Source organism: Caloenas nicobarica, chromosome 16, assembly GCF_036013445.1.
Source record: "Caloenas nicobarica isolate bCalNic1 chromosome 16, bCalNic1.hap1, whole genome shotgun sequence".
Lineage (NCBI taxonomy): Eukaryota > Metazoa > Chordata > Aves > Columbiformes > Columbidae > Caloenas > Caloenas nicobarica.
This window is the reverse complement of record NC_088260.1, coordinates 10,424,901-10,441,350: the sequence shown is the minus strand read 5'-3', so window position 1 is coordinate 10,441,350 and position 16,450 is coordinate 10,424,901. Positions and strand designations below refer to the sequence as shown.

The window sequence follows — 16,450 nt, the reverse complement described above, 5'->3', positions numbered from 1 at the left end:
CTCACATTTAAGTGGAACCTCTTGTGTTCCAGCTTGAACCCATTACCCCTTGTCTTACTGTTGGTTGTCACCGAGAAGAGCCTGGCTCCATCCTCGTGACACCCACCCTTTATATATTTATAAACATTAATGAGGTCACCCCTCAGTCTCCTCTTCTCCAAGCTAAAGAGACCCAGCTCCCTCAGCCTTTCCTCATAAGGGAGATGCTCCACTCCCTTCATCATCTTTGTGGCCCTGTTTACCCATGATCTATTAGACATTCTTCTGAATATCTTGGAGGTTTGGGTTTGTGGGGGTTTTTTTGTTCTTTGGTTTGGTTTTGGACAAACGCTGCTTGTATAAATAAGGACAGTGGAGCAAGGCTTTCCTTTGTTCCCCTGAAACCTCTTGCATTAGATTAGGCCCATCGTGCACGTGGATTTGATCCTAATGACTCAACCACCCAATTCTTTCTGATCCTATTACTGCACTTCTGTTTAAGTCACTTGCCAGCAATACCACAGTAACTCTATTTACCTCTTTTCAGCCTGAAAATCAGAAATCAAACCCACTTTCTGCAGCACGAAGGTTCACTAAGAAGTGCCGTTTTCTTTTTGTCTTATGGCAGCTCCATTTGAGACAAAGCACTCAAATCTAGGTGAAGACATCATTGTTGTCATTCGAGAACGAGCACCCTAAGCCATGGCTTTCACCTTTCCGGCAAGTCACTTTTCTAAGAAAAACCACCCACTTTGCCAGAAGTTTTTATTTTACTACTTTAGGAATTCCAGATTAGTATCATTTTGCAACTGACTACTTTGCTTGAATTTCTTATGTAACTTAATGGGATCTTAGACCCATTTGTTAACACCACTTCACAATTTTCTGTAAAAAATTGCTTTTGACCTCACTCGCTGACCAAACAGAATGGGAATTTGTTCAAGTCACCGCCGTAACTGTGGGTTTCAGCCCAGACATCGGCTGAAGATCTACGTATAGGAAATTAATTTTAAAACTATAGGACCCTATCTTGGGCTGTAATAGCTTGTGTCTTGGGGTCTTCAGGCTGCACGTAACAGCAGTGGATCAGAACAGGACAGTTCCTCGGTTGGTTTGTATCCATCACCATCCCACTACCTCATCCAACAGTTGGATCATTCTGAAGTTCGCAGCCGTTGTTACACGAGCAGCTTTGTGTGTAAATCACAGGACAAGATGGAAACAGAGCGCGTCTACACGGGAATGGGACGGCAAACAGCAGGGGAACATTTTTAAGAGCAAGGAGCTCTGAGAAGGGCGGGCAATTTAAGCTCAAGCACTTCTGCTGTTTTATGTTGCATTATGTTTTCACAATTGAGTTTTAATAAATGCTATGGCTTATTGCAGCCAGATGCATAGTTCCTTTTTACACAACTGCATAAATTCAAATAGTTTATTGAATTAGTCCCTCAACTATATGCTAGACTGACTCAAAACTTAAAGAAAAAATTAAACATTTCTCAATTACTACTCAAATACAACCTTTTATTTTCAGTATCTCTAAATTTTGACTTCCTAAAGCCTTCTATTTTAATTCCATCAGCAGTGCTGTTACCTAATACTCTCTAGCAACAAAAGACAGCTCTTACAAAAAATTGGCTCTTTCATTATATGATTTTATTAACTTATGCTGGCAATTTAAAACCTCTTATCCTAATAGCTGTGACTTACACCATGGGTATGACCATGGCTAACAACTGTTTCAGGAATGCTACAGCAGTTCAGAGAGTTCATAGTGTGTGTACAGCCTTTATCACAGGCTTGTTAAATGAAGCAATGTTCTTTGAGGAACAGGAAGAAAAACATGCTGCACTTAAGTCTGAAAGAAATAATACTTTCCTGCTGTGATTTTTTAAAAATATGTCAGTATGAACCTAATTCCATTGGTGCCACTACATTAAAACAAACTGTATAATACACGATGCAAGTCCAAAGGGACAACAATGTTTTATCTAAACTGCACTCAAGTCTCCTGAAATGTGGCAAGTTTGATTTTTGAAGATTCAAACTGACTCTGCAGCAGTTCTCAGACACTTTGCTGGAATTCAACACTGACCTTGTTTCCCACTTCTCTATTAAGCTGTTACACTCAAATAAACAGCACTGGGACTCGGGAATCTCTGCTTTACAAGACTGACTTGCAATCAGAAAAAGGAGATGCTGGATTAACCAACACTGAAACATGATACGTAAAACTCTGCTATCGCTAACATTACATTCCTGTCTCTGTTGACAATACTTTTAGACCCTCCAAAATACAATTTTACAGAACTGTCTTCAAGGACTACCTCCAAAACTATACGTTCATGCAACTTGACATACAATTAAATCTTTCAGTAACCCCAACTAGCTACTTTTTCTTCCTTTTTCCTTTCCAGAAGCAAGAAATATTTCGTTTACATTAGCCATCAGCCTGACAAAGATATGATGAAACAAAAAGCATAAACTTTATTCAGTCACTTGTCATATTTTCACTTGAAAAAGAAAAACTTTGTAGATCTTTGAAGAAAAATCTTACCTGAAACTGCCATAGACTATGAGGAGAATAGAAATCAGGAAAGTGGACACTTGACTGGAATCCACAAGGGAATATGCCCTGGAATTGAGGGAAAAAAAGGCAGATGAGTCATCATGAATGTCCATTTCTCCACTGCCATTTGCTAATTCTTTTTCTTATTATAATACAAATAGATAATTGGATGAGAAATCTTTATGGCGGCTGCTTCTAAAGTTGTTCTGTTATCTAGGAATATAAAACCTGTAGCTTGTATATTAACTTTTTATATCCAAGACCTCAGCATGCAAAATCTGTACAATAATCAAAGACCTATTCAAAATCCTTGTGGTAATTTGTTCTGAACTCACCACATTCAGATTTTGTTTCTCGAACACATTAAAATTGCTTCAATTGCAACTAATGCAACTTTGCGTGTTAAGTAACACTAACGTGTTTGCTGTGAGAGTTCTAATGTCTTGACTAATAACAGTTATGTTGCAATACGGCAGTCAAGGTTCACTTAGTCCAGGGGAAAAGGTTTTCCAGGGGAAAACAACGAACAAACAAAAAACCCCACCAAACCTCACAACAAGCCGCAGCATGCATCTATTAAACCACACGCAATTACTCCCTATTACATCTTGCAGGATTCCCACTAGAAATTTCAGCAGGAGACTTAAACCCCAGCCTTAGTTAGAGCCATTTACTGACACAACATACCTTCGTGTTTAAAGCACAGAAACATAAATATTAATATTTCTGATTTTTTTCCTATCCTCGACCGACCAAACCCTGTCCTGCAGCTCATACTGAAACTTCTTTGGTCCGGCCATCAGGACAGAGGCAGGTTCCCAGGGACAGCCCGCTGGGGAGCGGGGCTGATGGATTAGAGGCCACAAAAACCTTTACAAGGGACCTATAGGATGGAGCAACAGGAAGAGCAAGAACAAGAAGAACAGCTCGCAAGTCAAGAGGAACAATAATTCCCTTTACTTGGCACTTGTGAAGCTGTATCTCCAGTGTTGCCTGCAGCTGTGGGGGCCCCAAAAGAGAAAAGCATCAGCAAAGGGGGGTTCTCCGAGCAGGGGCCACCGGCTGGGGGGACAACAGCCCAGGAGGGGCTGCGGCTGCCGCGCTGCAGCTCCCAGCGGGTCTGCAACAACTCCTGCTGGAGCCACGGAAAAGGAAAGGAATAATGCCCAGTGTTCATTGCAGTAGTCTCGTCTGACAAAAAAGATAACTCAGCTTTTCTGAAAACCAATGAAAAAGCCTAATTTCGGCAAGACTATGGAGATGGAACAAAGATAATTGAATTATACGACAGTTCCAAATTAAATAATCACTACACAAATATAAACTAAGGATACAAGACAGTCAAAGAATCACTCATCCCATTGCCAATTTAAAAGCAATTTAGAGAAAATTACCAAACCACTAGACACACGCTTTAAAATACTTTTTTTTGTAATATATAAACACAAATGTGAATCATCATCTACAGAAATTCAATATTAAACACCACTGAAAAACAGACTGCTTCTTTTCAATGACATTATATACTTGTGGAATAAGCTTTTAAGAAATCGGAAACTACTTTTGTAAATTACCATCAATAACTTCAACATTACCCCACACGAAAAGTGAAAAACAGATGTCTCATTTGCTCATAGCACTGACCAACACAGATGACAATCCTGCTTTGCTGCCTTATTTTTTTTATTTTTTAATTTTTTTTTTCATTTCAGTCATGTAGTTTCCAGGCTGTGGAGCAGACGTCTTAATAGCACCCATGAAGATCAATATACTGAATTGCAAATACATGCAATATGTAAGGAAGCACTTCCAATCAGTGTATACACAAATGCTGTTCAGGTTATATACAGTCTAGTTCATAGCATTTTTAGCCAATGACTACAGCTAAGCACACACCAAGAAGAAACTTCATATGCTGCTTGGATTTGAGAATAAATAGTGGAATTCATCTACTAAAAGAATCTTCAGGAACTCCAAATTTAGAAGCAAAATGATTGAATGGAATTTCAACTGGGATTAAACACGCCCAGGGTTATGCACTAAACTTTATTAACTGATGTTCATAAAATTGTATCTTCATAAATTGGCAAATACTTTTGAGATGAACGTTTTCTATATAATTCATCGTTCAAGAACAACTTTGGAAGCTATGATAATTAAAATGCCATTTCATCATAATTACTAAACATTAGTCAAAACAAGGCTGTAAATGTTAGGAAGATTTATAAAACAGATAAAATAAGGATAATGCACAGATGATGGATCAGCCCTGTGTACAGTTCATTAAGTTTTGTATTAAAAACTGAAGGCGCTTTGTTACAATGAAAAAAATGGAATACAGGCAAAACCTTTCCAAAAAATGATCCGTCAGACCACAACCCTACTGACAGGCCACAGGGATGATGAGAACAGCCTTCTGCTGACTCTGTGCAGGGAGAAACACCAATTAAAGTCCTTCCATCCCGCACAAGGAAAGTGCAGAAATGTAATTGTAAACTAACCACAGACCAGCGATGTTTCCTGACTTCCCTGCATCAAGATCTTATAGCAGGACATCCTAAAAGCTCACTGTTGCTATCACCATGATGGTCTGGGAAAACTTACGCTCAGTGACACCCCAGCAAACAGGGCCAGGCAGTTACAGTCACACTTTCCTTCTCCCTGCAGCAGCTGGAACAAGAGCAGCACAAAACACACAGTGTGACGAGTCCGCGAGGAACCGCACGGCAGGAGCTGAGCGAGTAGCATGTCCGGAGTCCATCCCAAGTTTCCAACACAAGTAGCCCAAAAGCAAACTTCAAGCATAATTTTATAAGGCTGAAGTGAATCTCATCATAATGAACTCCTGCATCTTTCGAACATCTAATTCCCCTGCATTATATAAGGTATTGCACAAAAGCTGAAAACAGAACTGCTTCCTAAAACCCTAACCATGGGACAGTTCATTGAGAGACTAAAACCCCTTGATCCCAAAGAAACACTTTCTAATGCATTAATCTAGACTAGAGATAATAAGCAAATGACAGCAGCACATGAGACAATCGATAAGTAAGATTACTTCCAAGTTTTTAACATTCTTCAAAATGCCAGACAATGATCTGCAAACCCATTTATATTTTTAACTGAAATTTAAATGACCTTCTCCAAGACCAACAGAGTCCATATGCATATAACCGGATTATTAGTCCTTTATAAAGCCAAAGACGCCGATGGCTTACTGTTCTCTGTAAGCTCCTTTTCTCAGCCTGCTAGTGAGAGGGAACTTCCCAAACACCTTCCCTACAACTCGGGATCTCACTCTGAACCTACATCTTTACATGGCTGAGATCAATTTTAGCAAATTCTCGGCCGTGAGGCATCTATTTCTGACAGCTTCATGGGCAAGTGCTCACAAGACAGAGCCTGCTAAGGCACGCCAAGAAGAGACACAGCAAGCACTGTTCCATAACATAGCCTGTGTGTCAGCCCCGCAGCTATACAGTGAAATCTTTGTCCAGACAACAATCCCAGCAGCGAGCTCCCCAGCCTGGCACAGGCTGCTCCAGGACCCACGGAGCAGTCCCGGGGATGCCCGGCCCCGGCGACACTCCACCACCTCCACGGGCCCCCGGCAGCGACCGCACGCAATACGGCACACCAGCCCCAGCTGGCGTTCCACGCAGCTCTCTCCCTTCTTCTGGGAAAAAATGAATAACTTCTGTATTCCCAAGGGAACAGAGACCCACTTCACTCCCAGCTAGAGAAGACAGTAACCAGCTAATAAAACCTGCGACAACAGTAACGGCGTTACACGAGAGACACTTGCAAGCACTTTTTCTCTGTATGAGCAGCTGCAGGTCAAGCTCTTTTCCCGTCACCGTAGGTCCAAGCTCACCTGTCTTTGTGAATCTTCGCCTTACAGGGTCTCTGCCATCTGACTGATCAGGAATTTCTTATAAAAATCCCTCTTTTAGCTCTACTGCTCTCCTGTTATGTACTTCTTAATTCACCTGGGTTTGTTATTTCTTTTGCACTTCCAACTCAAGAAAATCACCCAGTCAATGCAAGCACTCTTTGTTATGGTTTAGATCTTCCTTATTACTACAAGATAAGCAGTTTCTTGATAAGAGTCTCAACAGTCTTTCCAAACCAGCAGAAGGAGTCCCCTAAGCAAAGCCTGGTATTTCTTTTTGCCCTCTGTGTTGAGCAATAAGCATCTGCAACTTGCTTAGTTCAACAAAGACCCAGAGAAAGACAGAACTAGGAACCAAATGTGGAGGAAAAGACTTTTCAGTAACAGCACTGGCTTAAGTACCCCAAAACTATCACCTCAGAGATCAGAGAAGTTTTATGTAATTAAAATAAAAACCTCTTTCTGTTTGCACAAGCAGCCTACTAAATGGATGATCAGAGAAATTCAGCCCCTCAGTGTTTCTGTAGCAAATATCACTCTCCTGACTTCCAGGTACAAGAGAAATTATTGTGAAAAATTCTGCCAGGGAGGAAGGAGAAGCCTGCGCACCGAAGTTTCCATAGCAATGCACGCTAAAGGCCTCAGACATGAATCATCCTCATACAAAACCTGTTACAACAGCAGCGAGATAAACTTTCCCTGCATTTACTGTACATATACAAGAGTGCAAACAAGAGAGCAACAAATAAATCATCAACTTGAAAAGTGCAGTAGATGAACTAGCTTCACTGAGGTTCGCATGAAGAGAGAAGACTGCATTTCATCAAGTATTTTTCTTTATCGGTGATCAGAATATCCAAGTGCTTTCAAGATTAAGGAAAATAAAACTATGAAAGGAAGGCAAGCACACTAGGTAGGCTGGCATAAGTATGGATTAAAATAGAAGAGCTTTTACTTTGTTTAATGAGACCCAATCTACAATTTGCAGACATTTATCAAGGAATCACAGAAATTCACACTGACAGGAATGTAAGGAGATCATTTAGTTCACTGGGTTATAATTTAGTCTTACTTTGGGAAAAGACAATCGATCGTGACAGATGTTTACCCATCTGTTGTTCATAACACTCACTGGTGAAATTAGAAGACTTTTCTTGACATCCGATGTAAGTCTTTCTGACTAGAGTTTTAGTCCATACTTTTTCTCCTATACAAAAAGTCCTTCAAAACTCACGGAGAGGTTTCATACCAGACACAACTGGGGCTAAACTGGATCCATATGTGAATTCACTTGCATATTTCAGTTTCTGAAAGATGTGGTTGCTTGAAAAGTGACCACACGAAACTTCAAATACTCTTCTGCCCACATTAAAAGCCATGACTATTAATTCAATCAATACCATACTCTTCACCTACGCTTAAAATATCACTTTTATTATCAAATGTCAGCTGTCTCCTCACAAGGCAAGTGACCCATGCCCACCAAAACATCTCACTGTCCCAGTTTCCACTCTCTCCCAAAGAAAACTCCTGGTAGGGAGGTACCAGCACTGGGAGGGTGACAAGGAGCAGCTCCTTCCCTGCTCCATCACCCATCATCCATTTTCAGAGCTTGCCAAACACACATGTTCAGTCTGAGGGTCCCATCTCAGCAGACAGTCCATTCTGTCAAAGGGAACCAGAAGGAAAACAAACACAAAACAATACCACAAAAACCCCACAAAACAAAACACGAAAACCCCACAAAACAAAAGAAACCCAACAAAAAAACCCCCTACAACTAACTTTTGCTGGAAATCTGGTGTTAAATGACAAAAATCAAGGATGAAGACAGTTCCTGCCTCCTCCTCCTCTAAGGGTTTTATACATTTCAAAAGCTATTTAATGAGCTTATTACATCAGTGTTTGTTATAGCAACAGAAAAATAGAAAGTCAAGAAATACTAGTTGGTAAATTCAAGACAAGTTGAAGAATATTTTGCAAGGCACTTCCCCTGCCCCACCCCAGGTTTTGGAGCTATCAGGTGTAGGCAAAAATCAGTGTTCACCTGCACACTGCTGCAATGACCCTACACCTCCATTTTCTTTTGATCATGCAAGTGTTTGCCACTCGTGAAGAAAACAATGTTTTCTTGAATCTACTTGTCTCTGATATTTTCCAAACATTCTACTAGCTATTCTATTTCTTAAAAGAAGAATGCGAGAATACAGCGTGAGGACAATTTACAGCTAAGAGCAATTTATTTCTGACGCTACGGTGCAAGGCATTTGTGAGCTACCGCTGGAGCCTCATTTATTAAGACGAGCAAATGGAACTGGAGGAGCCCAGAGCACAGCCCCGGGGCACGGGAAAGAAGAGCAGCGCATGTACGTGAAGATCAATCACAGCTCATTGCGCAAAGATTCATTTTGGCTGGGGAGGGACTGACTCCATAGGTAAAACCAGTACTACTTTTTTCCTTCACTGGATTCCAGGTCAAGGGTATAACTAAAAAAGCCTCTTTCAACTGCCTTACACGTGCAAGATATATACACATTTAAGAGCCTCCATTAGGCTCGCTGCCAAACCAAAGTTAAATCTGAGTGTAACAGTTAAAGGTATAATTTTAAGCAATGAAGTCATGGCACCCACAGCTGTAAACAGATCTCAACACTATTCCATTCTTTAGTGTGATTCATAGGAAAAACAAGCAAATTGCTACGGCTTCACTTACGTTAAAGGAATAGCTCGTTTTTCTAAAGTAAGGTTACAATTTCATCTCATTGTCACGTGCAGATAAGGTCTACTAAGTCTGAGTAATTTATGGAAACATGGAACATATCAGAAAAAAAAAACTTAAAACAAGTTTAAAGTAAAAAAAAAAAAAGAAAGAGTAATTTGAGATGTCCCACTAAACCCAGATTTTCCTACACAGACTTGGGTAGGGCTCAGGCAGGAATTTCAAAGCTGTAATCAGAGAATAACTCTGTTGTTTATCAGACACAGGGCTCAGAAGAACATTTTCACACTATTAGATATGAAATATATATATATTTTTTTTACATATCCAACTAAAAAACCCAATTCCCTCTTCTATCCCTTCCAGAAAGCTGCTTTCCTAAAACTCTCTCCCTAAAACTACACGCCGAGTTCCCAACTAAACTGCTAAACAAAACCACTCCTCTGAGCTCCCTTTGAGAAGAAAGTGAAGAACACAGCCAGTGAGGCATCTGCAGAGACAATCTTGCAAAAAAACGTCTTCTGTTAAAAACATTATCTGCGCTGCCCTTTTGGTTCAAGCGACTGTTTGCCAACAGAACAAATAATTACATGTTTCACAGTGTTTAAGAATTACAGTATCTGGAATAGTTCCAGGTCTCCCATTCAGTCTGGAGCACTCGCCTCTCCAGTCCCTGCCTGAACCCCAACAACTCCTCCCGTTCAAAGGAACGGTATTTCCAGCCAAGGCACAACGGTGTCCCTGTTACCTCCGGAGCATCCTCAGCTCCTGACCTCCCGCTGCTCTGCTGGAACCACATTAAACAGGACACTTGGGAGAAAAATTTGCAATCAGTGGTTAATGGACAAAAATTAAATCTTCAAATAAGCTGTGCTGGACACACATACCTGTTTGAGTATTAAGTAGCCAGAACCAAAATAAATATCCAAGCCCATGTAGAATGTCTTTGACATTGCTGCAACAGAAAATACAGGCTTTGTTTATTTCGTACTAACCATTTGTAGACTGAATGGGAGCCTGGATATATAATTTTCACCTTTTACCTACACACAAAAATAATGGTTGGTTGAGTTGGTTTGGGTTGGGGTTTTTGCTCTAAAACAGACAAACAAAAGAAGACCTGGGAATCTCCCCCTCTTCCTTTCTTTCTCAAAGAAAGAAAAAACCAAGATGTCATGAAAAGCAGGGCACTCTTTTACTGCCAAATATATGTCACCATCAGCCAAGGAATCCTCTCCAGAAGCAGATTTTGGAACAATATCACAAGTATACACAACTGCAAACGTTTTTTGAAAATGTGAACAAAACATCCATGCAATGATGTCTGCAATAATGGATCCCCATGGAAGACAAGTTAGTAGGTATCATTTTGATGAGTTCAACTGAACAAGGATATATGGAAAAACACACTTTATATTCAAACACAGAGATTGCCGGTATGAATATTTTACTCAATTTCATATTTTGTGTTACGTTTATTTTAATTGAGCAGTTTCAGACCAGCTAACTTGTCCCAGAACTCTGGCATCCTGCTACAGACCAGCCCCAGCAAACTGCTCAGCCAAGGCACAGCGCTGGGGTTACTTTTTGAAACAATTATTACTTTTACCCCTTCTTGACACTAAATCTAAAGACTTCAGCTTAAGATAGGATTTGCCGGTCTGAGGCAAGAGGGACTAACAAGGCAGCCCTACACTGTACATTTTAGCCACCTTTAGTTAGCTCACCTTCGAACTCAGTGGCATTAACAGAGCTCGGCCAACAAACCTCCTTTTTCAAACATTTGCCACTACAATTAGCTTTGGTTTTGCTAGTAAAACTTACTTTATTCACAGGCAGAAAAAGAGGTGCAAAAATGACCCCGGCAAGCCAGCAAGCTGACCTGGCAAATTATCATCTTTGTGAAGTTTTATCCATGCCAGCAGTTGCACAATTACCAGGTGTGACGCAAAGACCAAAGGAGTCAACACGTGGCCAAGGACAAGGTGGGACTAAAACCCCCTCAGGAGCAGCTTATAGTTAGGTCTGATTAGGCACATTGCAACACACATCCCTGTAATCCAAGCTTTACTGGAGCTAAAGTAAATTAAATAAAACTAACCTTCCATGCAGAAGTTAGCACTGGTTTAATTAAAGTCGTTTGCAAAACAGACCACAGGTACTGTAGCCACTGCAATCTATCACAACATTTTATAATATTTGGTCCTATTTCAGTCCTTCTAGATTTGTTTTCACCAATAAACTCTACGGTTGCAGCATGCAGCAGCAGCTGTCTCTCCAAAACTATAATCAAGTTACCTGTCCCCACGAGCCCTTTGAGCACCCAGACACTTCTACAACCCACAGCTGCCCAGCCCGACCGCAGTGTGACATCTGGGGACACGGGCCATCCCCATAACGAGACTGTCCAGCAAATCAGCCTCAGCAGCACTGACACGTACGGGTGTTCAGTGAGGCACAAGGAGCCACACTGCACTTGCAAGGGCCAAACAATTAGCATGTGAAAAAACGTTTCGTGAGAATGAGGAAAAAGAGGCAAAACTCATTTGCTGAACTCTACAGCAATCATTTTGCCTGTAATTGTCTTCTGGTTTATCAATTTATAGAAGACTTCGGAGTACTGCAGAGGATAGATTCAAGTTTTGCTGTAGTACCATATAAATTGCCAAACAAAAATTATTAATATAATGCTTTTGTGGCAGGATTCAGATCAGTGAACATCAGAACAAGATGTAAACTACGAAAATATACATAAATATATGTATGAGAAGGCTGCAGCTCAGCTGCAAGCACAAACCAACCACATAGGAAGATTTTCCTCATGTGGAAAACTGTTTCCACCTTCCACAAATAATCAAAAGGAGGATTGAAAGGAGGCAGAGGAGAGGAGGTCAAATCAAGATCTGTTACGCACAATCCTTTCTTGCCAGAGCCACAAACGTATTTCTTTATGTAAATTTTCATATTTCAACAGACCAGTGAACTCTGCAAAGGTCAGTCCAATATTTAGCCTACCCCAAAGCTTTGCTCTTCTATCTAAATTACCACTTTCAACTGTATGAATTTTCCAAAAATAGCTCTTTTTATGTCAGAAAAAAGGCAAATCAAGGGTGGGGTTACTGTAATTCAAGTCTAGAGAGTACCAAGCTGTCCATAGTTTTATGCTGACAGCCTTGTCATGATCCAGACAACATTGTGCTTTCAGGAAGGGCCATGTGGAAACGTCTGTGGTTATCCCTTGCGCAGCAAAGTCTTCTGCAATTTTGACAGCTCAAACCTTTTTGGGTTACCAAGGTATCAATTTATATCCCAGTCATATATGCAACCCAGAGTTTTCAATCACTGGGTAGCACAGTTGTGCATCAGACAGAAGACTGCTTGGTGCTGGGTTTCATTTTATGGCACTTTCTCTAGTTACAGGGAGAAGATAAAAACTTCCCCAAAGTCTTCACCTCAGGCTCCCATCCATGTTTTGATCTCCATAAGCCTTTTTCTATTTAACGGAAAAGCTCATCAGCAATTACTACGATCACCTAAAAGACAAGGATGCTCCAGTTTCCAGTTTACAATGAAATGCGTTCACTGCTTGAAGAACAAGTCCAAGTCTCCTTGGCTCCAGTGTCCCCCGCTCAGCAGCAAAGCCGCGTCCAGGCTGCGCAGTGAGGTGGTTGCAGCCCCGCGGGACGGTCAGGGCAGACGCCACATGGGCTCAATGTAGGTATTTTGCTCTTAGGAAGAGCGGCTCGAGCAGAGTTCGAAGCCACAACAGTGAAAACGCTGACGAGTAACTTGCACCATGACTCGACACTGTTAACACAGCTTCTGCAGCACAAGTTATTACTTTCAGCCAACAGCATCTCAAGGGACCCCAAGCCATAACTAAAAGTTGTCCAAGCTGATAAAACGTGGGAGTGCTCATTATTTTGAATTAAACATTTGTTTCGATCTTCGCTGCTGCTCATCTGGACCAGAAAGACAGTGGTGAGCAAATATCTCAGCTCTGTCTCACAATTCAGAGATTCACATTGACTTTGCAAGCTATTGCCAAACAACGTCCAGCCTTTGAAAACAATGTCCTGTAAAACCATCTTACACAAAAAAATAACTGTTTTCATGAAAACAAAAAAGAAAAACGAGAAAACAAATGCCAAAACAAACCACAATCAAAAAACCCCAACCCTCCAAACCCGACCTTCTCTCCCACATATTCCAGAGCACCAAAATAAGCTTATATAACTGGACTAGCATTGCTTTTGAGTGCTGCAAAACTGTGCCACTCCGACTTCAGGTTTTTCTAAATTTAGAGAAGTGGGTGATTTAGTAAGATGGCAGCTTACACTTCTTCAGCTCAAGAACAACAAAAAGCTGCTCAGGTCTGTAGCAGACTGAGAGCTCTACAACAAACTCTGGCAGACAAAACACACACAAAAGCCAAACACCTGAGGTGACTCAATCTATTCTCCAATCATACAAACATGATCAAAAGGCATAACACAACTAAAAAGTGCTAGTGGGGGAAAAATGAGCTCCAAGTCAGTCAAGGAACCACCAGTAGTTGAATCCAGAAAAGGTAAGGTATGTTTAATTTCTTCATTGAAGCAAAAGCACTGACTAAAAATAATATTTGTTCTACTTTCCAAGTAGAGTTTAAAACACTAAAAAAAAAAAAAAAAGCGTAGTGAGAATTAAAAGTTTTAAGTAAAATCTCACACCAGGTTTTCTGTAATATTGTAATAATAATATTTCATAGTTCCAGTACTTCATTTGTAGAGGAATAATGCACCGCTGTTCACAAAACCAGAAGTATAATTCTAAAAAAATCAAACAGCAACATATTTTGTTTTTTAAAAGGCAAATGCAAGGCAACTTCTTTACGAAGGATAAACTCCTTTCGACAGGCAAAAAAATTCAAGCATCATGAGGATCTACATTACCGCTATGTCAACCAGCAGCTTTTCACTGCTGAGTGGATCCCACCCAGAGAGAACGCACAAAGCCGTATTCAGCACACGATTCCCAGGATCAGTTCAGTTACAGCTGAGGAGGAAGGGGGGAAATTAAGCTTAAAACTGGGATTTTAGTCCTGTTCTGATGCAAATCACTGACTCCCTGTTAACTCAGGTTAAAATTCTCACACCCACAAGCACACAACACGTTCCTCGAAGTCTCTTAATCAAAGGGAAAGAATGACAATTTTACTTAGTACAGAAATAAAACAGAAACAAGTGAATCAGAGGGCTACAGGTGTTCAATACAGCAAGAAAATTTCTGAGTATAAAGCACCAGAATGATACTCTACAAATCCAATCAATGCCGCATGTTTCCAGGGTACCTGTGCCACAGGCTCGGTGACTCAGGGTAGCACAGAGCGAGGAAACAGAACTTCAGCTTCTATTGTTATTATGGCACTAAATGCATCATAAACAGACTCTTAATGCAATTAACTTGTTAAAACTGCATATGGTTTAGTACAGAAGTCAATTAAGGTTTTACATTATGAGCATTATGATTTTCCCATACTATTGAGCCTACTAATACTAGTGTTTTGGATAGACACTTCTGCAGCCACATTTTTGCCCGAGGTGTTCTGTCCACTTCTTTTTAATCCTATTTTGTAAAAGCATATGATAAATACAGCACAGGAAGGGGAGAGGACCCTTTGAGGGAAGGCAGGCACTGGTATTTAAGTGTGAATTGAGCTTTACTCTGAACAGAATGATCTGCATGGAGTGCAAAAAAGCCTAGGAGAGATAAGAACTGAGTTTATTTAGCCTAGAAAAGTACACAGTGAGGGAAGAAGTGGGCACGCAGGCAAAAGGAAACACCGAATGAGGGAAGTAAGAGATCAAAATGACCTGAAATTGTGTTACCAGCAATAGGGGAATTCACATTCCTTCCCAACACCAAATGGTAAACTGATCCAGTTGAATAATTTTGCCCCCCTCAAATCCAAGTTCATTTGCAGATTAACATCTCCACAGCCACGTGAACACCAGTGACAACACAAGAGACGGCAGTTCTTCTACCTCCATGCGTTGTGCTTTCAGGGAGGAAAAACCAAAACCCAAACAACACAAAAAACAAATGGACTCGTTCCACATGTATTATGCAGTATGTTCTTTTCAGACCTGAGAAACAAGAAAAATGAGGAGAACTTGTCCTAGTGCTCCTTTGTACTCATTCTAAACAGTAGAGGCTTAATGAAACAATAATGTTGAGACAGATTATTAGAGACATGACACATGGAGCCTCTGAAGGTTGCCATGCTTATTAACAGCAAACTTTCCTAACAGCAGCTGTCATGTCTGCAATATTGCACCACACAAACCCTTTGGACAAACTGAAGTATATGAGGCATTGTGTACAGGACCAAGTGAAATTTATATTTGACCAGTATCAAATTACAACCACTTGCAAATTTAACTACTTTTATCAGACAGCTATTGCTATTTCAATACATACCATTCTTCTTCTACAAACACAGAATCGAAACGTACACACCAAACCCCATGTCGGAAAACACACAGGGTGAGTCTGTAATATTTCTGCAAGCCCGGGGGTAACTAGGTTCAAAAGCTGCTAGAAATCCCAAATGAAACCAAAAAGATTATTTTTACTGGACAAAACGTTTGCCTTTTAAAAAACAAACTTCTATGTAAAGGCATGAAGATAACATTACACAGGAAAGTAAGCTCTCTCCTCTCACAGGTCACCCATTAATTTGCAGTGGTCACCCTAAATACATGACTGACACGCCGCAGCAAAAGGACCCGAGATGGTAACTTCTGTTCACATCTCCCTCTTACTGGGACATTCATTTCACGCCATTACTTCAAGTTTTACTCATTTAATGGGTATTGTACGCTAGACAAACTGGAATACATCACAGCAGTGATCCACTTCTAAAAAAATGCTTTTACTTAAGTATTCATTAAGTGTTGCGACAGAGTCAGATTGTATCTTCAACAACAGAACTCTAACCCAGACAGAACTCCAAGGAGCAGCCACATCTGATTTTTCAGGTGTTATTAAAAATCATGACACTTCCAACTACACGGACAGAAAGGAAACCTCGTACATACAGGTCAGGTTACCTTTTATTTTCCCCATCTTCAGCAGAACTGCTTTGAAAAGTGCAAACGGACACTTTTGTATGGATCCTGAAGGCCACTGAAACAACAGCCTCTAATTTTTACATTAACTTAAAATAATTTCCGTAGTAGCTCAACACTTGCAGGAAAAACAGAGAACCCCTGGCTTGATGTCCACGTGCCAGCAGGCTCAGCGTTAA

At 40.6% G+C, this 16,450-nt stretch overlaps 1 protein-coding gene across 1 annotated transcript in view; it reads right to left on the bottom strand.

The window, feature by feature from the left end:
- Positions 1-16,450, bottom strand: part of SPPL3 (signal peptide peptidase like 3) — a 57,604-nt gene that overhangs the window by 21,144 nt on the left and 20,010 nt on the right. The window contains exon 2 of the mRNA XM_065646112.1: positions 2,537-2,614. Within this exon, the coding sequence (XP_065502184.1) occupies positions 2,537-2,614 (78 nt within the window). The remainder of the gene's footprint in view (positions 1-2,536; positions 2,615-16,450) is intronic.